Source organism: Aethalodelphis obliquidens, unplaced genomic scaffold (assembly GCF_003676395.1).
Source record: "Aethalodelphis obliquidens isolate GAN/ISIS:26980383/991018 unplaced genomic scaffold, ASM367639v1 scaffold42, whole genome shotgun sequence".
Taxonomy (NCBI): Eukaryota; Metazoa; Chordata; class Mammalia; order Artiodactyla; family Delphinidae; genus Aethalodelphis; species Aethalodelphis obliquidens.
In genome coordinates, this window is record NW_020837986.1 from 11,919,968 (window position 1) to 11,940,558 (window position 20,591).

General features: G+C 59.0%; 3 protein-coding genes across 4 annotated transcripts; 1 reads left to right on the forward strand and 2 right to left on the reverse strand.

Annotated features, from left to right (window-relative positions):
* The first annotated feature begins 1,269 nt into the window (after positions 1–1,269).
* On the forward strand, positions 1,270–17,763 carry NECAB3 (N-terminal EF-hand calcium binding protein 3). Of its 2 annotated transcripts, XM_027078587.1 has the most exons (13): positions 1,270–1,449; positions 3,492–3,516; positions 5,067–5,175; positions 6,154–6,179; positions 6,375–6,472; positions 14,441–14,577; positions 14,861–14,979; positions 15,106–15,185; positions 15,290–15,343; positions 15,873–15,985; positions 16,154–16,231; positions 16,747–16,838; positions 16,935–17,763. In XM_027078587.1, exons 1-13 carry the CDS (start codon positions 1,333–1,335, stop codon positions 16,961–16,963), a joined length of 1,077 nt encoding a protein of 358 aa, XP_026934388.1. In that variant the 5' UTR covers positions 1,270–1,332; the 3' UTR covers positions 16,964–17,763. The 2 variants fall into 2 exon arrangements, with proteins under 2 accessions (XP_026934388.1, XP_026934389.1); XM_027078588.1 differs by lacking the exon at positions 16,154–16,231 and having other exon boundaries at positions 16,935–17,416.
* Positions 6,383–10,244, reverse strand: ACTL10 (actin like 10). The gene is made up of 2 exons (XM_027078031.1): positions 10,230–10,244; positions 6,383–8,866 (listed from the first exon to the last, which is right to left on the reverse strand). Exons 1-2 carry the CDS (start codon positions 10,242–10,244, stop codon positions 7,667–7,669), a joined length of 1,215 nt encoding a protein of 404 aa, XP_026933832.1. The 3' UTR covers positions 6,383–7,666.
* Positions 11,510–13,179, reverse strand: CUNH20orf144 (chromosome unknown C20orf144 homolog). The gene is given in 2 exon segments (XM_027078032.1): positions 11,510–11,941; positions 12,644–13,179. Coding segments are annotated over 2 exon segments (681 nt in total). The 5' UTR covers positions 12,893–13,179.
* Positions 17,764–20,591: the final 2,828 nt, after the last annotated feature.

A 20,591-nucleotide genomic window follows, 5' to 3' on the forward strand; every position in this document is an offset into this window, starting at 1 on the left:
AAAAACTGGTCCGATAAAGTAATAAATGAACTCCCTTCCTTTTTCCAGCCCCAGAGGAGCCACTCTGATCAGTTTGCTATGCTCCTTCCAGATGTTTCTGGACATTTGTAAACATGCAACAGATAATTACAACAGGCTGATTCCGTGTCAGGTTCTGGGGACACACGTTCCCTCCCCTCATGGAGCTCTCAGGACCTGCTGGAGGAGACTCAAACAAATGAGAGGATCAGGGAGGGCTTCCTGGAAAAGGTGGTGCTTGACCTAAAGCTGTAGGATAGAAGAAATTAACTGAGGAGGAAGAGGAAGAACACACCAAGCAGGAGAGGGCCACGTGGGCAAAGGGCCCTTAGGACCTGAGAGAAACCAGTGTGGCTGGAATCCTGAGGTGAGGGCCAAGGTGTAGAGACGTTCAGTCTTGGGCTTTATTCGGGGGACAAGGACCCTGGTGAGTCTGAGAGAGGAGTGACACACCCTGTTTTATATTTTAAAAGCTCCCTCTGGCAGCTGTGTGGAGGATGGGTTGAAGAGGTGGCCAGAACAGAAGAGCCAGGGGGAAGAGAAGCCCAAGTAGAGCTTCAGAGTGGAAGGGAGGGTGACTGGGAGACGGTCCACACGGACCTATTTAGGAAACCCTTAGGTGGGCTTTCCCTGAGCCAGTCCCTATTTTAAGCCCTTCACTGTCAGTCAGCCCCCAAAACAGCCGTACGATGTGTCTACCCTTACTCCCATTTTGCAGAAGATACAGACGCGCACAGGCGAAGCCACTTGCGGGTTTTGTCCACCAGGTGGCGCGCTTGTGCTCCTTCCGTTTGCTGTGTTGACCCTATAACGGTGCGGGACCTGCCCTCGGTGGGCAAGCGCAGCCCCTCCCGTTCTGTTCCTGGCTGTGTAGTACTCCACGCTGGCCGTCATTCGCTCAGCCCTTACCCGGTGCAAATGACCCCTTGGGTGGCTCCTTACTCCGTAGTGGCCGCTTCTCCCCGGGAGGTGGGGAGTCGCAGAGGTGAACGGTGTTGTTGGAATTCATTGCGCGGCTCTTGCCGCCCTAAAGGCTGGAGTTTGCTCCCCTTTTCCAGACGGGGAAGCTGAGGGCCTGGAGAGGGGCTGGCGTAGGGCCGAGCTCTCAGACTGGCCAGTGCAGGGGCCGGGCTGGGAGGGGGCCTCGGCGGCCCTCCGGGCGGGGGCGGGGGCGGAGCCTTGGGGGGCGGGGCCCTCAGCCTCCGCGCCGGCGCCGATCGTCGGGCGCTCCCCCTTCCTGTGCCCCGAAGTCCGCGGCGGTGGCGTCCAGAGCCCGCAGCCGCATAGAGCCGGAGCCGAACGGGTGGCGGCGCCATGGCGTGCGCGGGGCTGCTCACTGTGTGCCTGATCCGGCCGCCTGCGCCGGAGCCCCCGCGACCCCCCGCGCCCGCGCCGGCAGCCGGATCCGCAGGACACGCGCTCTTCCAAGACGTGAGTGGGGAGCGGGCCGGGGGCGCCGGCGCTGTGGCCCTGGGGGTGGTGTCTCTCGCGGTGTCTCTCCAGGTCTCTGTCGTAGCTCTCCCTGTGTCTCCCTGGACTCTGTCTCTCACTGCCCCCGTCTCTGCGGCTCTCTCACTCTGCTTTTCCCTGTCTCTATGCCCGTCTCTCTTCCTCCAGGTCTGTTGGGGACCCTGCCGCTGCCTCTGGGTCTCTGCCTCCGCCTCTGGGTCTCTGCCTCTCTCACTATCTCTCTCTGACCCTGCTGTCTCTGTTTCCGTGTGTCTCCCTTATCTTTATCTCTCAGCCTTTGTGTCCCATTCTGTCTCTCATTCTTTCTCTCTTTATCTCTCCTTGTCTCTGGTTCAGTGTCACTGTCCCTCCTGCCCCCCAACCCGGAACAACCCCATGTATGTGTCTGGCTGCGGGGGGGGGGCTGTCAACCCTTGATCACAGGAGCAGTCACAGTGCCCCTTTATGGCAGCCCGGGTCCAGGTTGACCCAGGCAGGGGGGCCTGGAAGAGGAAGCAGTCCCCTGACTCCTGACCTGGTGCTGACCCAGAGTCCCTTAGATCCAACCCAAGGATCCCACAGTTGGTCGGGGCTGCCCACAGTCACTCTCTGTGGTCTGTACACCCTCTCCTGACTGGCAGGTGGCCCTGCAGCCCCTATGGACACCAGCGTGGAGCAGCCTGGCCCGACCTCGGTCACTGCCCTGAGCCCCTTCCCCACCTTTCACCCCAGCCCTCAGTCCGTCCTGTGCCTCTCATGCCCCCACTCCCAGAGGTCCCTGCCAGTGGGAAAGGCTGTACTCCTGCCCCCTCCCCACTGTCCCTAGTGACTCAGCACTTGGCCACAGTCCTCCCAGCTGGAAGGGACCTGACCCTCCCACTTCCCAGATGGAAAAACCAAGGCCTGGAGGGTTAGGGATATGTCTGAGATCACACATGGAGGCAGGGGCACACTAGGGTGTGGCCCTAGGTGTCCTCATTCTCAGCTTAGCACCCCTCCCCCACTCTCACCCCCGTGTGTCTCCAGGCTGCTGGGCTGCTGTGTGGACCCCGAGCCAGTGGCAGACCTTCTCTGAGTCAGGCTTCTGGCTAGGGATTACATTCATCCCTGAGCCTCACTGACCCAAGAAAACAGTCAGAGGGAAGAGGTATTCAGGACCTGGAGCTGATAGGGGCTCTATGTCCAGGCTTTGGCCTGCCCCTCCTTGCCAGGCCTGCTGATGTCCTATTTGCTGGGCTGCTTTGGGTGACCTGGGAGTCTCTGGTCCCTAGGGGAGACAGGGACCAAGTCTTGACTCTGCTCCGCTCTTGTTGCCTCTGTTGCCCTTCCTGTCTGCTTCTCCATGAATACAGTCTGTCCACCCTTGCACGTACACACACACACACACGCATGCACGCACGCACACAGGCCTGCCCAAGACCCTCATACTGAGTTGGCCTCATAGGAAGCCCCAGCCCTGGAAGGGTTAACCCTGGGCTGCTCCCCTGTGTGCTAGTGGGAAAACAGTCACCCACAAAGAAAGGACTAGCCACTACCTGCATGTCAGGGTCTTCAACAAGCTCACAGAGACACAGCCCGGAGTGGGCAGAGTCTGGGACAGACCATAGCCACACAGCAGAGTTGGGGTTCAGGTCTGGGATGGGTGCCCAGGATACTCAGGCCGCATCTTGGCCCATCTCCCCACCTTCCTCAAGCTGGGACCGTTCGAGGGCTGATGCATCAGACAGAACTTGGGACTGACTCTGGGTGTGGGAGGTGAAGGTGCAGAGAGCTGGCTTGGAGCACCCCCCACGAGGCCAGGCCCGCAGAAGTGAGCAAGCAGTGGGGCCCATTGTGTGCTCTTCCTGTGCTCACCTTGCTGGAAAAGCTCCTGCAGGGCCGAGCTGGGCAGGGAGCTGGGACCATGCTGGGCAGGAGGAAGGGAGACGCAGGGGGCAGGCCAGCCACCTGGGGCTCTGTTGAGTTGGGTGGGAGCCACTTGCCTCCCAGCTCACAGCTCCCATCCATGCCCTTTTGTCCTTTAGGTTTTCCGCAGAGCAGACAAGAATGGTGAGTGTGGTTTCCCCTGGGTCCCACAGTGGGGGCATGGGTGACGGACATCAGGGAGGCTCAGGGGAGGGTTGGGGGTTTGGGGGCACAGTCTAGAATGGAGAAAAATCTTGAGAGGACCCAAATCAGCAGAATGAACCCAGGTGTCCTTCTCGGAGGAAGTGTTGTTTTGAATCAAGTTTGGCAGGATGGAGAGTGGAGGAAATGTAACTTAGCCAGAGGCTGGAGGTGGGGGCTTATTTTCATGCAGTGCCCTGGCACACTGGGGGGTACTTCTCGTATATGACCTTATGTTGTCCTCACAACTGCAAGCTAGGTGAGAATTCTTCACCCCATTTCACAGACAAAGGAGCAGGGGCCCAGGGAGGTAAAGCAGGCTGCCTGAGGTGGTGGGCCTTGAGCCCAGGTCTAATGTGATGCTTGGCCCCAGGCTCCCTGTGTGAGGGGCTTGGAAGGGTGTGGTCATGGAGATGAGGCCCTGTGGGGGCTTTTATCTTAGATTTTTAGAGTGCTCAGTAACTTTCCACATTACCAACCATCTGGACACAGGGAGGGCTTGGGCAGGATAAAGCTAGGCCCAGGGAATCAGCTCCTCCTGCCCTGGGTCCTGGGCAGTCTCAGACTCTGGTCTGGCAAAACCTTGAAAGCTAAATCAGGAGCCATTAGGGGACCCTGCAGGCAGGTTGCTGCGCATAGATGACTCAGAGCAGCCCACGGTACCTTGATTGGCCAGTGGAGGGTCTGAGCTGAGCCAGCCCGTCAGCCTTGACCTCACTTTCATCTGGGGGCTTCAGACCTGTTTATGTTTCAGCCTCCTTGAGAGAGGATTGTGTCCCCACCCCTTGCCCCTTCTCCCTGGGTCTCTTCAAATTGGTGGAGACCATTTGTTCCAACCGGTTCGTCAGGGCACATGGTCTCATTTGGATCCTGGCATCTTGTCTGGGGAAGTTCAGACCCTCCCCCAGCTCCACTCTCCCCACCCCATCTGCTTAGAGACCTCGCAGGTAGCGCTCTCAGCCTCTGCTACATGTGCCCTGCGGATGGGGAGGGCTTTCCCTCCTGAGCCAGCCTGCTGCTACTTACAGGGGCTCTACTCTTAGGAAGCTCTTATCTGACTCCCTGTGGCTTCTCTGTGAAGGGCCTGGGTCCAGAGCACAGAGGTCCCCTCCACCCTGGAGCCACACTGGCCAGCATGTGGGGCAGAGACCCAGCCCCGAGTCCTCCAAGTGACATGATCTGACTGTGACCCAGGCTGTTGTTCATTTGTTTCTTCATTTGGCAAACATTGAGTCCGTACCCAGTGCCACATGTGTACTGCCCTGTCCCTTGGGTGCCTGCAAAGTGGGCCCTGTTGCTTTAAATGGGCACCTCTGGGGGCCCCAGCCCTTTTGTCCCCAATGGCCAGGCCTCCCATCAGCTCAGAATCCCATTCCACTTGGCTGGGTGTTTGTGAGATGCTGCAAAGCCTTCAGTGGGCCTGGATCTTGTGGCAGGGGTTCAGCCAGGGTCAGGGATACTGACTTGGCTCTCTGTCCACCCACCCTGCCCAGATGATGGTAAGCTCTCATTTGAAGAATTCCAGAATTACTTTGCCGATGGGGTTCTCAGCCCCGGGGAGCTGCGAGAGCTGTTCAGCAGTATTGATGGGCATCCCGCTGAGTGAGTACTCAAGGGGGATGTGTGCACCGCATGTAGATGTGAGGCCAGGCTGTCCCAACCCCACTGTGTCTCCTGCTGCTTTGGTTCCTTATGGAGGATGAGGGGGGCAGAGGGAGAGGGGTGCCAGGGCTCAGTGCCAACTTTACCCACCCACCTACCCCCTCCCTGGCTCCAGCCTTGCTCATCACACTGCTTCCAGCTGGGACCCCAAAATAGCCAGGCCTGAGTCACCACCTATGGTTCAGCCCACAGGTGTCCCCTCTTCCAACTCCTGCTTCCTGCAGGGACCAGAGGATGCCTGGGGACAGCTGGCCCCCGCCTGCTTCCACCCATGGATGCAGGTGCTTCCACATCTATAGGCCTTAGTGCGAGTTTGCTTGCCTTCTCTCCTGCTTCCTCACACGGGTGCACACACATGCACAGCTATCCCTCCCTCTTACTCCCCTTCCCCCCATCTCCTTAGAATAAATCCTAGGCTCCCATGTCCTCCCATGTCCTCAGGCTTGGGCTGGACCCTTTGTCTGCAGTGCTACCACCTAACCACCACCAGATACTCCAGTCAGATTTCTTCTCCTTCAAGGCCTAACTTAGGCAGCCCCTCCTCCAGGAAGCCCTCCCTGACCTACCAAGTAATACTCCATGCCTTCTCTGCATTTCCGCAGACCTGGGACCTGGCTCCCCCTTCCCAGCTCTAACCACTCCTCTCTGGCCTGTGTTCATATCTGCCTCCCCGGCCTGAAACCCCTTTGGAGGCAGAGAGTGGGACTGAAATTTTGCCCTCAGGGAGTGTTTGGCGGGCTGATAGTACCCGTGCTCCCCCTCTCTGTCCACTGAGCAACTTAACCTGGGGTGGAGTCAGAAGTTGCCTCCTTGTCGGCCTGAGCTGGGCAGGAAGAGGAGAGGAACATTGGCTTCAAAGTCCCAGTTTACCAGGCCCAAGTCAGCGGGTCTGAAGGGCGCCTTCTCTTTTCCCTGTAGCAATTTGGAAACGGAGAAACTGTGTGGTGAGTAGGCCCATGGGAGCTCTTGTCTCCCGGGACCCCTGGGCAGGTGGGTGTGATGAGAGGCTGTTGCTGGTGTCCCATGGAACAGGATCGGCTGGGCTCAGGGTATGAGGCCTGGTTGGCTGCTGGGGAATTCCAGCTTGTAAATGGGGGCGTGGGGGTCCGGGAACCTTTGAGCACCTCCTCTGCCCTCAGACTACTTCTCTGAACACCTGGGCGTCTATCGGCCTGTGCTGGCTGCACTGGAGTCGCTGAACTGTGCAGTGCTCACTGCCATGGACACCACCAAGCTGGTGAGTAGAGGGGCCGATGGTGAGTGGCCCAAAATGAGGGCATGGGGTGTCTGCTGTGCTGTGGCAGCCTCCACCACTGGGCTCAGGGCTGTGGAGCTAGAGGCCTGGGTTCTAATCCCGGCTCCCACTTTCTGGCTGTGCATCTTTACCTCTCTGGGCCTCAGTTTCCTCATCTGTAAACTGGGCATGATAATAGAACCTACCTCCAGACATTTGTTGTGACAATTAAACGAGAATGAAGGCAGGGATTTTTGTCTGTCTTGTTCTCTACTCTATTCCCAGCACCGAGACCTCTGCCTGGCACGCAGTAGCCACGTCACACCTGGAGCTGCTGCTGCTACTGCTTTTATTATTGACCAGACCTAACTGTTGTGGGGTATGAAGGCCAGCTCCCAGCAGGGATGGGCTGTGGGGGAGGGCACGCTCACACACATCCAGACGCTCGTACTGGTGTGTGGAGCTTGGTTGGGGGGCAGCCTAAGGACATGCGTGAGTAGGCAGGCGTGTGTGCACCCACGTGTTGGTGTCTGTGTATGGACACGTGCGCACAAGCATAAACAGTGCTCATGGCCCGGGCTCCAGGCCCTTGGATGGTATTTTAAAAACACCGAAAGGCACCCCTCCGTCTGTGTTCTTTTTAAGAAATGTCTCCACCTAAGGGGGTGAGGAAGGAACAGTGAGCAGGCCTGGGATTGTGCCTGACCTCACTTTGAGGCTCTCAGCAAGTTGATGATCATCTGAGGACAGGGCTTCCCCTTCTGGTTGCTTTCACATGGGATTTAGTAGTTTTTCAAACAGTCATCCCTTGGGGCCTGGCATGGGATGGGAATCCAAATGGTATATGATGAGGGGTTGGTATGTTATGATGACTTCCATATCTGTGGCCTGGACACAGGTGGGGGCATCGCCTTCCTTGTTGCCATGGAAACAGGGCCCTGGGGGTGGGCCCCTAGACTGGCATTCTCTGAACTGGCACTGGTTAGTGGGGATTCAAACTGCAGGTCAAAGTAAGGGCCCCAGGGGTCCTGACCACCTCCTCCTGGCCCAGAAAGGGGTAGAGGGTGACCCATCACCACACGACTCTGCCAGCTCCAATCACTGAGCCTTTTATCTGGCACTCAATGCCTCTGATAGAGCTGCAGCTCAGCCTGCCAGGTGTCTGCCTCTGCACCCCACCCCCCAGTCCAACATGAGTCAGTTGAACACTTCATGCACCAGCCTGGAGCCACATTCCTGGTACATGGCCCGGGTCATCCAGTGGCATTGGAAGGAACGCAATGAGGCCACCATGGAGCCGCCTGTCCACACTGCTGTGCCACGCCCGGGTTTGGCCACCAGGCGAGGCTGCAGTGCCCCATAACCATGCCGCCGGCACTGGGCTTCCAGCTCCATCTCCAGGCGCTCAGTGAAGCCAGGGAAAAGCGTGGAGCCACCGGCCACCACCACGGTGTTGGCCAGCCGTGTCCGTAGTGTTGTGGGCATCCTCTGCAGTGCCCGGAAGGCCAGGGTGGGCAGTCCCGGCTCAGCCTGGCCTAGCAGACCCGGCTGGAAGATAGGTTCCGGGCAGCGGAAGCGCTCACTGCTGAGGCAGACAGAGCACCCATTGCCTAAGTAGAAACTGACAGGACGGTGGCGGGCAGGGTTACGGAGGTCACCCTCGAAGTCCAGCGACACATAGCAGCAGCGCTTCTTGAGCTGTGTGATGACCTTGCGGGGCAGGGCATGCAGTCGTTGATCGGGGCAGGCTGCCACCAGCAGGTCCCGCAGGTAACGCGACAGAGTACTGCCTGCCACGTCCAGCCGGAAGGTGGCCTCGTGCCACGAGTGACCCGCATAGATGGGTGTGGCGTGGCACACGCCAGCGCCCGCCTCCAAGGCCAGCCCGCTGAACGCGCCGACAGAGCAGAGCGCCAGCAACGCGGTGCTGGCTATGTGGCACGCGGGCACTGCCAGGGCCTCGAACAGCAGCTCGGCCACCCTCTCGCGGCCCGCGGGCGGAGCCGACGGCGAGTCGCTCACCAGCACCGGCCACTGCTCTGGGCACACCCGCAGGCCGCCCACCAGCAGGCGCTCCCACAGCCCCTCCAGCGCCTCCCAGTCCACCACCACGCCGTGCTTGATGGGGTGCGCCCGCGCCACGCCGCCCGCCAGCTCACAGCCGGGCAGCACGGGCCAGTCCCAGCTGGGCACCAGGCTGGAGCTCTTCAGTACCAGGCGCGGCTGCTCCTCGCCCGCGAAGCCCGCCTTGGTGAAGCCCGAGCCCTGGTCCACCACCACCGCGACGCGGCCCAGCGAGGGCAGCCGGCGGACCCGGCGGCTCCCGGACAGCGACGCCACCTTCGGGCCGGCCACGCCCTTCAGCCCAAAGCTCCGCCCCCGGCGTGAGAACCCCGCCTTTCAGCTCTTGGCTCTGCTTCGTGGGCCTACGGCCCCGCCTTTGTGCGCTAGAGAACTATCGCTCTCATTCCTTGGGCTCCGCCCTCTGGTCCTGAAGTCCCACTCTTCTGGCCGGAGTGGAGGTCTCTTTTCAGCTCTTGGCTCCGCCCCTGGGCCTGAGGCCCGACCTTTGGTTCGTCAGTCTCCGCCCTAACTGGGCTCTGGCTCAGTCCCTCTTGGTCCTCCTCTGGCTCAAGGCCCCACCCCGTCTCTGAGGACTCGCCTGGGTGGTGCGGCTCCGCCCCCTAAGTAAGCGCTTGCTGAGGTGGACGATGAGAGGGTCGCTTTAAGAGATTGAGAAGCGTCCAGGAGCAGCTCTGAGAATGAAGGGGTCTTGCGGCAATGTTTTCCTGACATATATCCCCCTTGGGGACCCAGGAGTCCACTTCTCAACTGGGCTTGACCCAAGTATTGTAGCTCCTGGTCGTGGAGTTTGGAGGGGGTGGTCAGAGAAGGAAGGAAAAGAACTTGGACTCATTGTGACCTCAGTTCTCAGCACCCGCCGCGCTTTCGCAGCCTCTACCCTGATGAAAACATCTCAGACCCATCCTCTCTCCTGGGACAGGGTCAAGGGCAGTGATTTTGACATCCAGGGGTCTGGCCTCAGCCGCTCAGCCCAACCAATTTGATTCCTTCCCCAAACCACTTCGGATTATCTGATGTGCTCTGGCCAAATGTGTGGCCCCTTCCCTCTCAACGCTGAAGAGAAAGCTCTTAATCATGGATCTCCAGCCACCCTGAAGATCTGTGTGCTTAGCCTTCAAGGGCCCAGGTAGCCCACAAAGGGATCCTACCTTCAGGGGCTTACAAACATGGACTTGAGTTTGAGACTCAGTTCTGAGGCTGACTCACTGTGCACTGAGCAAGTCCTAATCTCTCTCTGGGCTCAGTTACTTCCTCCGAAAGGCGGTCGTCCTCACACACAGGAAATAGTCCACGTCTTGTCTCTGCAGAGTCTCTTTATTCTCTTTAGGACCATTCTGGATGCAAGTTGAAGACCCATTCCGGTGAGCTTAAGCTAAAATATGGACTTTTATCACAAGGGTCTTGTATGTCTTATGGATACCAAGGCAAGGGTGAAATCAGGTTTTAGGAAAAGACTGGAATCAGGGCCTGTCGGCCTGTGGGGGACCCAAGATGTGCACTGGCTCTACGTTCTGGTTATATTCTTCTCAAGACTGGCTTCAGCCTGTGCACGTTCCTGTAGAAAACATAGTCTCCTACAGCTCCTAAATTACAGACCTAGGGAAGGGGCTGAGAGGACCAGCTTGGGCCAATTGCTTATGCCAGGAGGTGTGGCCACATTGAGGAACGTGGTTACCCTGATTGTAACCATGTGGATGGTAGGAAAGGGTCAGTTCTCACAAAGCAGCAGGGGAGATGCTATGGGTAGTACAGCCTCCAGCCCGATGCAGGTGATGTGGTGTTGACACTGACAAAAGTGTATCTTCAGCAGAAGCTGTGCCTGTGGTTTTAGTGAACTGGGACCTTCACCCCTGATGCATCTGCCCCCAAAGGGGGCATTCTGATGTTGGTCTCCAGTGGAATGCAGGCTGCAGGTTTGGCAGGGCTGGAGGGGATAGGGTCCGGAGCTGGGTTTGGGACCCAGGAGCGAGAGAAGCAGCTGGGTCCTGCCCACAGAAAGCATGCAGGGCCTCTTGTGGGTGAATTAGGGAGGTGAACCTCGAATTGAAGACCACAAGTGGCAATATGGCCAGAGCAGGGGTGAGGGTGGAAGTCACTAAGAAGCCCTAGAGGCGAAGACCAAGGCTGGGGGTCTGGACCTGTACATCCCAGTAATAAGTTTGGGCGTTTCCCTGTGCACAGCGGAGAACCAGTGTGAGCTTATGAGCGGGAGCGTGAACTGCCCTACAGACCAGTGGTTTGGAAGAAGCCTTTGGTTGCAACGTGGGGAAGAGGATGGGACAGGGTAATTTGGGAGACAAGTCACTGAGGTGCCTTGAGGGTTACCAAGCAGAGTGGGTTAGGAGTGAGGGGTCAGAGGACCAGGGACCCCAGCCTCTCCTCCTGGGTGCTCTCAGGCAGAACGTTGAGTCTAAGCCTCAAACTATGCTGACCATGAGACCGTCACAGTTCTTCCCCAAGGTGGTGGCTTTTTGCCTGGGACCTTCCCTCAGCTTAAGAAGGACCTGTGAGTGCTGGAGACTCTTGGAGCTGCCTGGCCTCTGCTGGAAGCAGGCCCCTCCTCCTAGCGTGGCCAAGCCTGGGTTTGCCCAAGCTCTCTTCCATTGGGCCTGCAGAGCCGTCAGGATCTGACCCGGGCCTGGAGCTGGAGGGGAGAGGAGCAGCCTCCCTCCACTGTGGCACGGTGACACACCCCCCCCCCCGCCCCGCCAGCCCGGAATAGGGGTTCTGACTCTTGGGTCACAAGAAAGGAGGAAGCAAAAACCGCCTTGGCTCCAGGCCATGGCTGTGGCTCTGCCTTCAATACGCCTGTTCTCCCCTGTCTCGCTCAGGGCCTCAGTTTCCCCCACCCCAACTCTACGCCCCGATGCCTCAGACAGGGAGGGCTACAGGCGCCAGGGTTGCTATGCGCTCTTTATTGGTATGGACTGGGGTCCGGAGGTCCGGGCCAGGCACTCAGTGCCGCGGGCGAGGGCAGCGGCGCCGCTTGCTCGGCTGCTCCTAGGCCGGGTAGGCGTAGCGGCCAGCCTTGCTCTCCGTCAGCAGACGGGCGACAAGCCGCCGCCAGCCATGCGCGGCCTTGGCCCCGCCCTCCACGCCGGGCCCGCCCGCGGGCCCACCCGCCACGCGGCGCTCCTCCTGCTGCAGCCGTGCGTCCAGCAGCCGCAGCAGCAGCTTGACTAGGATCGTCTTCGTTTCGCGCCCACGCGCGCTCTCGCGCCGCTCAGCGCCGTCGCCCGCACCTTGCAACGTGGGCGCCGCCGCCTGGGAGCCCAAGGGGGCGCCCGCCGCGTCCTCACCCGGTCGCCCGGGCCGCGCGCCGGGGCCCGCCGTCGCCTCGGCTAGCTGCTGCCGCTTGTCCAGGCGGAAAAGCAGCACGATCTTGGTCTGAGGGTGGGGCAGGGGCGTGAGGGGAAAGAGCACCCCCCCACCTTCCTATCGGGGACCCTCACCCACCCGGGTTCTATCTCCCAGGACCCTGCCCCCTCTACGTTTCCGGGACTCCTGCCATCCTCCCAGCCCGGGCAGGGGGAGGTGGGGGAGGCAGGCACCCTGCCCCCCTCGCCCGGGATCCTGCCTCGCCCCTGGAAACCCTCACCCCCGCCCCCGCCAGGCTGACCTCCTGAGACCTCACTCCGGTCACGTTTATGAAATACGCTGCCTGCCCTCCCAGCCTCGATGCTGAGACCCTCACCCACCCCGGCCCCGGTCCAGGGCCTCTGCCCACTTGAGGAGGGGGAATGGAAAGGGGGCATAAGGGAACTCCCTGTGCCCATAGCCCCAGTGGCACCAGCTAGGGCTGATTCGCCATGCCAGGACCTCCACCCATCTGTCCACCGTTGGGAGAATACCCTCCTGCTCCCCCTCCTAGGCTCTCAAGTCTCATCCACCTGGTTTCTGGAATACCTGCTCTCCCTTCCGGGTTATTAGGACCCCATCCACACCCACGAGGGTTCCTGGGATCCTCATCCTCAGAAGGGGTTCTCTAACCCCTTCCATGCCCCACAAGGCCTAGAGTCTCAGCATCCCCTCCTGTCCACCTGTCCAGGTCCCCTGAACTCCATCTGCCCCTTGCCCCCCGGGACTCACACTCGGCTTCTTCCACTTGAGGTGGTTGAAGAACTGCTGTTTCCGCCAGGCCTTGTCCATGTCAGGTGGCCTCTCCTTGCGGGCCTGCTTGGGCACTTTGGTCCTCTTGTGGGAACTGTTGTTTCCCATGGCAGGGCTGGTCACCACTGGGGGGGCCCGGCCCATGCTGCCTCTGCCCTGCCCTGCCCTCTCTCTGGCTGGGGGTCCCTGCCCAGGCTCTGTCCCAGAGAGGCCACATTGTGACCTCATGGGTCAACCTTACCAGTTCCGGGCTCCGAGCTGCTCCTCCCAGAACACACGGGCCAAGCTCGGCTCCATTTACTCTGTCTGTGACTTCTGGCCTTGGTTTCTCAGCTGTAAAACTGGGCTAATGACCATAAGTGAGGCGATGCTTGTAAGGTGCTTAGTGGTGAGGAGAGGAATTTTTGTGACCTGGGTTTGAATTCTGACTCTGCCGCTAACTAGTTGTGTGACCTTGGCCAAGGTAATCAACTTCTGTAGGCTTCAGTCTTTTCATATGCAAAATGGGGTCAATTATGTTTCCTGTAAATTATTACGAGGATTAAATGAAACTCTGCTTAGAAACAGGGCCTGACGCAGAATGGGTGCTTGTGTCAGCCAGGTTCTTTGGTTGTAAACAACAGAAACTGATCAGTCATCTTAAGCACCAGCAAGGGAATTTATTGGAAGGATTTCGGGAAGCTCAAAGAACGGCCAGGAAGTCTAGAGATCAGACTTGGAGAAACCACTGGCCTGTCTGAGAATGAGAGGTCCCAGCCCCACCTCTGTCCCTGCCCATCTGACGGCTGAATTGAGGCAGGTTATGGGCAGAAGACGAAGCCCTCGACGTAGGGTGCCTCTGGAGCCCCTTGTGGAGGGGCCACCACCGCTCCCCAGGACTCCCACCCTGTACTGTGTGTGTAGGTGGAGTGGGCACGTTTCTTGTTAGAATTATGTTTGACAATGAAAACAATGGCAGTTCTTTATTGAGAACTTATGTGCCAGGTACTAGGCTGAGCCCTAGGTAGGCGATAACTCACTGGAGCCTCTCAACAGCTCAGCGAGATGGCTATTACCATCCCTGTTTTATAGGTGAGGAAACTGAGGCACAAGGAGATGAAGGTAGCTGGGGAGTCTCTGAGCGTTCCAGGTGGGCAGCACAGGGCCTGGCACATGGTGGTCCTCCCTGTCTCTGCCTGCCTTGGCAAGGGCTGGGGGGAAATGGCAGTGTAGACGGGGATCAGTGCTGGTGTGTGTGTGTGAGGCCAGCGACCTGCTGTCTTGTATCTGCAGCTCCTAGTAAGAGGTGCTCAGTAAATGTTTGTTGCATGGATGAGTGAATGAATGAATGGATGAATGAATGAATACTAAGCCTGTGAGTTTGGGGCCAGCTGGTGAGTATGGCACCATATCACACTGTCATTTTGCCTCGTGGGTCAAAATTGCCCCGCCCCACCCGACCCAGCCCAGTCTAGCTGTGCCTGCGGCCTCACTGGCTGAAGGTGGGAGCCCCACCAGGGAAAGGGCCTTGAGGGCCAGACAATGGCAGATGCTTCTCTGTGAGCTGGCCTCATACCTCCCAGTAAGACAGGCCAGACCCAGACAAGGAGGGGGTCCAGGGTCTGCTCCCCACCGAGTCCCAGTGCCTTTCTGCTTATGCCAGGTCTGCATGTCCTCTGCTCTTTAGGCTGCCACTGTTGCTCTGGTGAGCAGGGGGTGGGGCGCAGGGGGCAGCTCCCCATTCAGAAGTACATGCTTGGAGCCAGGAGATGCTGACCACGCCCCCTCTGCCCCCAGGAGTATGAGCGGGCCTCCAAGGTGGACCAGTTTGTGACACGCTTCCTATTGCGGGAGACGGTGAGCCAGCTCCAAGCCCTGCAGAGCTCGCTGGAGGGGGCGTCAGATACCCTGGAGGCCCAGGCCCACGGCCCACGGTGTGTGAGGAGCTCCGCCCACCTGCGGGTCCGGTTCATGAATGCCCCTTATCTCCATGTGTCAAGGCCCTCAGCTTTTATCATGTTCCATGTTCTAGCATCCTGGAGCCCAAATTCTTGTTCCCAGGCAGGGAGGCCAAGAGGGGTGAGCAGGGGTGGCTGGCTTTGAGGCTGGGCCTCAGTGTCCCGGGAAGCCTGTCTTACCCACCCAGGCCCGTGCTGGGGCCCCAGAGCGTGGCCCCGAGAGTCTGGGAGCAGTGGGCTGACCCTCCACTCCCCTCAGGTCAGATGAAGAGAGGGTGGAGGTGCAGAGCAGGCCCCGAGGCAGCCGGCGGGCAGGGCGCAGGGCCCTGCGGAGTGTCAGTCGGTCACCCACCTGGTCTCCTGGCTCCTCTGACACAGGTGGGTGTGCCTGCGGTGGGATGGGAGGGCACGGCATCCCCCGGGGCCCCAGTGTTTGCTCCTCCACTTTCCCTCAATTCATCCCAAGAAGCCCCCAGCCTGAGGGGGCCCGTGCCTGACCCCTAGGGCAGAGCTCAGAGGCTGAGATGCACTGGCGGCTCCAGATCAACCGTCTCCAGGAGCTCATCGACCAGCTGGAATGCAAGGTGAGTGGCCGTGTGGCCAGTGCCCCGTGCCTGTGGACCTTTTGGGAATCCACCCAAGCCAGGCACACGCCAGGGACCTGGCCCACGCTCTGCGTCCCTCACAGGCCCCCCGGCTGGAACCCCTGCACGAAGAGGAGTTTACCAAGGGGCCCAACTCGGTGAGTGTGTGAGAGGGGCAGGCAGCTGGGTGTGGGAGTTCGGGAGGAGATCATGAAGTGAGGAGGTTCACGGCCAGCTGCCCCCAGCCTCTGTCTTGTACATATGCCCCCTTCGCCAGGCTTGACCCAGCCCTTGTCCCCTGGGCCTGGCAGGCAGGTGCTGGGTTCTGGCCCTTTGCTCTGTGACCCTGCAGAACTCTGTCCTTCCATGGGCGTCAGTGTCCCTTGTCTACAGTTCTGAAAGCTGGGTCTGGAGCAGTGTGGGCAGAGGCTAACGCGGGCAGGAGGAAGGGGTGCCACACAGCAGGAGAGTGGGGCAGTGGCTGGATCGAGGCAGCAACCTTGGTGATGGGAAGAGGGGATGGAGTCGGGGAAGCTGGGGGCCAGGCTGGGGCAGGAGCCCGACCTCAGGGCTGGCTGGGTCTGGTGCAGGACAAGAAGGGTGGGGTCGTCCTGGAGGCCACAGCAGTCCCTCACCCCATGCCCTGCCCTACCGCACCCCAGCTGACCAGGCTGCCTCTCTTGCCAGCACATCCTCGTGGCCCAAAGGCAGGTGCAGGTGGCAGAGGAAGCCCTGCAGGACTTCCACCATGCCCTGTGCTGCTACGTGGACTTCACAGGGGCCCAGAGCCATTGCCTGCAGTGAGTCCTCAGCCGGGTGGTGGGCCGGCCAAGGCCGGGGTGGGGGGTGAGCACGAGGAATGCTGGGACTGAGCGTCCCGGGCCAGGGCTCTCGTTAGACACCCCTGGCTAGGTGGGCAGAGGTGGTGGCAGCCCAGGCCTGGCCTGGCCGTCTCTTTGGCCCTGCAGTGTGTCTGCCCAGAAGATGCTGGACAGTGCCTCCTTCACCCTGTACGAGTTCTGGCAGGATGAGGCCTCCTGGAGAAGGTATGAGTGGTGGTCTAACAGCTAATGTTTATTGAGTATGTGCCCTGGAGTGAGTCAAGCCTGGGTTCAAATCATCCTCTCCTATTCACTGGCTGTGTGACCTCAGGAGAGTTACCCCTCTGAGCCCCAGTGGCCTCCTTTTCAAAATGGGAGTGATCATAGTTCCATCCTCTTATCACCTAAATGAGATGACATGTAAAGAACTGAACACAGTGCCAGGTACAAGGTAGGTGCACAATGAATACACACCTTTACCACTGTGCCACACCCTATGGCATAGGGCCTATGCCACACGCCTTGTGTGTTATTTCATGTAATCCTCCCAGTATCCCAGTGAAGTGGACACTATTGTCCCCATTTCACAGAGGAGAAAACTGAGGCTCAGAGCCACTACGAGGAAGGACTCAGATCTGAAACCAGGCAGCAGGACTGGGTGGGAGTGGGGAGCTTTTAACCATGTGGTCCTGATCCTTGGGGACCAGCTCCAGCCTTGGTCCACCTGCGGCCCTCCCCAGGCACCAGCAGTCCGCCTGCAGTAAGGCCTTCCAGCGCATCCTCATTGACCACCTACAGGCTCCAGACACCCTCACCACTGTGTTCTTCCCAGGTGGGCTTCAGCTCCAACCCTCTCCACAGCCTTGGGAACTGGGGGGAAGGGCAGTGGGCACCTGATGGCCTCTGACTCCCCACCTCTGACCCTCAGCATCCTGGTGGATTATGAATAATAACTGAGCCTGACCTGCATAAGCCAAGGACCCTGGAGCCCTGCCTGCCTCCTTCTGGAGCTTCTGGACTGGTCAGCTCAGCTCAAGACCAAGGACGCTGCCACCTCCTATACCTGGGGCCTGGCTCTCAGAGGCCTCCCCTCCCAGAGCCAGCTGGCGGAGAATCTCTCAGCCCGGGGATCAGAGACTGGGCTGCTTGCTGTGTATTTCTTTCTTTAACAGTGTATTTTATTGCTCATAGCTTTGGCCTCTGAGGCACTCTGGCATCTGTCTAGCTCAGGAGCCTGGATTCTGGTCCCCTCTGCCCCTGCCTTGCTGTGTGACCCAGGGCAGGTCCCTTCCCTCTCTGAGTGGGCCTTGGGCTGTCTGGCTACCTAGTGGGTGCCTGCTTTCTTCTTGCTATCTCGGGGCCAGGCTTCTGCTCTTCCCCAACCAGCAGCAGAACCAGGGCTGATGCTCAGGGACTGTCCATACCCCCGAACCTCGACCCCCGAGGCTGGGCTGGATCAGTCTGCAGTCTGCAAGGACCTGGGTGTCCCCATCACCCTCCTGGGCTGGCAGGCTCCTGACTCTTTCAGCACCTGCGGCTGCACCAGAGCCCTCTGCAGGATCCTGGGTTGGTTTGCATGTCATTTGCATATCATTTGCATGCTCATGCCCACCCATACTAAGGGCACTATGGGAAGCCCCAAGGTGACCTTGCTAAGTAGCAATAATTTGGCTCCAGAGTCACCTGCTGCCCCCAGATACCTCTGAACCCCAGCCCAGGACCCCAGCCCAGAGGCAATAAAGGCAGTAGTCACCTCTGGCATCGTGTCCTCTCTCTCCCTTGGCAAGAAGGCCAGGCCCCCATTCCTGCTGATAGTGGGAACTTAATCACGGCCAATCCAGGTTTCCTCAATTCAGGACCCTCTCACCCCACAAACCCTGGTTCTAGGGTCGTTCCTGGGAAAGGAGAATGGACATGGGCTCTGCCTTAATCCACCCCAAATCCTGGGGGTTCTAGCTTCACCCGCCCTTCGTTTGCCAACAGGGTGTGGCATGGAGCTGGGGACGGGCCACAGAGCCCTCTCAGGGTCCCAAACAGCATGGCCGATCCCTGTGAGAAGACCTGTCCCCAGACAGAACCTCCCCCGCCCTTCCAGGCTGGATTTGTCACCACCCCTACCACCTGACAGAGCCATAGGGCAGTTCCAGGAGAACAATGGCTGAGTCGGTGCTGCCAGCTACTGGTGGAGCCTCCTGTGAGCCATCCTGGCGGAAGGGACTTGGGGCATGGAGGGAGGTGACCAACACGGAGGGAGGCGAGAGGTGGCTACACAGGATGCGGGCTCTAAAGGGGAGGCACGTGGCACAAGAGCAGAGGCTGGCCTCTGACCTCGTCTGGAGGGTGTTGGGGTCAGGAGTTTTTAGGCAGAAGAAATGCACAGGTTCAGGCTCTGAGCGGGAGGAGAGCTTGCCTCAGAACTGAAGGAAGCCCAGAGGCGGGCTGAGGCCAAGGCGGGGAGGCAGCAGGGCCTCAAAGGCACTTGGTCTTGAGGAAGCTGTGGTAGGTTTTAAGGGGTGACTGGCCCGTGGGCTGAGTGACATTTCCCCAATGTGCTTGACTGCCCTGGTGGCGCCAGGTCGTGGCTGGGCCCTGAGGCTTGGCCAGGAAGGCAGCTCAGGGTAGATGTCCTAGTTTGGGAGGTTTCTCCCCAGTGACCCCTGTAGGAGTTCAGACTTGGCAGGGACAGACAGGGCTGCTCCCACTGGCCTAGCCACCCAGGCCAGAGAACCAGCACGGGGGTCCCTGGGGGCTCCTCGGCCAGCACTGCACCAGGCTGCACCCCACTTCCTAGAGTCCCGGCAGTTCCTAGAAAGTGCTGCCGGCACCTGAGTCTCTCAGGTCTGGGCAGCTGGAGGAGGTGTCAGTATGTCTTTGCTAGAGAAGAAGGCCATCCAGGAGGAAATAATCCTGCTTTCTGTCCTGTGTTCTAATTCCTTCCGTTCTGTTTCCTTTATGAAAACAGTACCAACAGCAAACCCTCAAAACTAAAAAACTTCCCATTGCCTTCTTTGAACAAAGATGCTGAAATTCTTAAGCTCAAGCTGACACATCTTTGTTTTTTTGCGGTACGCGGGCCTCTCACTGTTGTGGCCTCTCCCGCTGCGGAGCACAGGCTCCGGACGCGCAGGCTCAGCGGCTATGGCTCACGGGCCCACCCGCTCCGCAGCATGTGGGATCCTCCCGGTCCGAGGCACGAACCCGTGTCCCCTGCATCGGCAGGCGGACTCTCAACCACTGCCGCCACCAGGGAAGCCCAAGCTGACACCTCTTAAGTGGGTGCCACCCTTTGCCTGTCTCATCTCACCCTGCAAGGGTGTTCTGAAAGTTAACAGTTTTTTGTTTTTTGTTTTTTTTTTAAGATGGGCTGCATCTTCCCTTCCTTGCTGAAGGCTTGGAGGTGCCAGGGAGGGCCCTGCACGTGGAGGGGAGAGTGTCAGTCCTACAGGGTTGGGGAAGGCCTCTTGGAGATGGTGATGTTGGGTTTGAGCTGTGAAAGAATAGTGTAGCAGTCTCCAGACAGATGTGAGGGGCAGACAAGCAGGGAGAATGTTGCAGACAAAGGGAGCAGAAGGAGGAACTGCAGAGTGTAAGGGATTGGAGGTGAGTGGGGAGGCCAGGCCAGAGGGAGTTCGAATGATGTCTTGCAGGTAACGGGGAGGCGGGGGGTTGCCAGACAGGGGAGTGCTGTGGGCAGGTGTGGAGCTGGACTGCAGACAGGAGCCTGGAGTTACAGCTACAGGGAGAACAAAGTTCTGAGCTGGGGCTATGGGGGTACTGAGGGCCCCAGGTTTTTGGTGTGTCTACCTATCTCTCGCAAGCCCACATTCATTTCCATGCTGCCATCCCCCCAGGCTCCCAGGTCTTGGCCACCATCATCTCTGGCCTGAAAGACTATGGCAGCCTCTTCACTGGGCTTCCCTTCTGTACTCCACCCCGCAACAGTCCATTCCCCATAAAGGAACAGAAAGAAGGGGTTTTCAAAACATCACGTGGTGACCATACTCCTCTGGCTAAGACCCTTCAATGGCACCCCCCTACCTTTAGCACCAAGGTCAAGTTTGATTTCTTGACTTGGCATTCAAGGCCCTTAGCAATCAATACCCACTCGCATTATGTGCAGCCTCATCCCCCTAAAACAATCCAGCTGAGCTGGGCTATTTGCAATCTCAGTCCCTAGGTTTGCAACTCCCCTTTAGAACTTTGTTCCCTCGCATCCTCTACCCCATCCACTCTAGAATTGCCTCCTTAGGACTTCCCTGGTGGCACAGTGGTTAAGAATCTGCCTGCCAATGCTGGGGACATGGGTTCGAGCCCTGGTCAGGGAAGATCCCACGTGCTGCGGGGCAACTAAGCCCGTGTGCCATAACTACTGAGCCTGCACTCTAGAACCTGCGAGCCACAACTACTGACCATGTGCCTAGAGCCCGTGCTCCTCAACAAGAGAAGCCACCGCAATGAGAAGCCTGCGCACTGCAACTAAGAGTAGCCCCTGCTCGCCACAACTAGAGGAAGCCCGCATGCAGCAATGAAGATCCGACGCAGCCAAAAATAAATAAATCCAAAAAAAAAAAACAAAACAGAAACA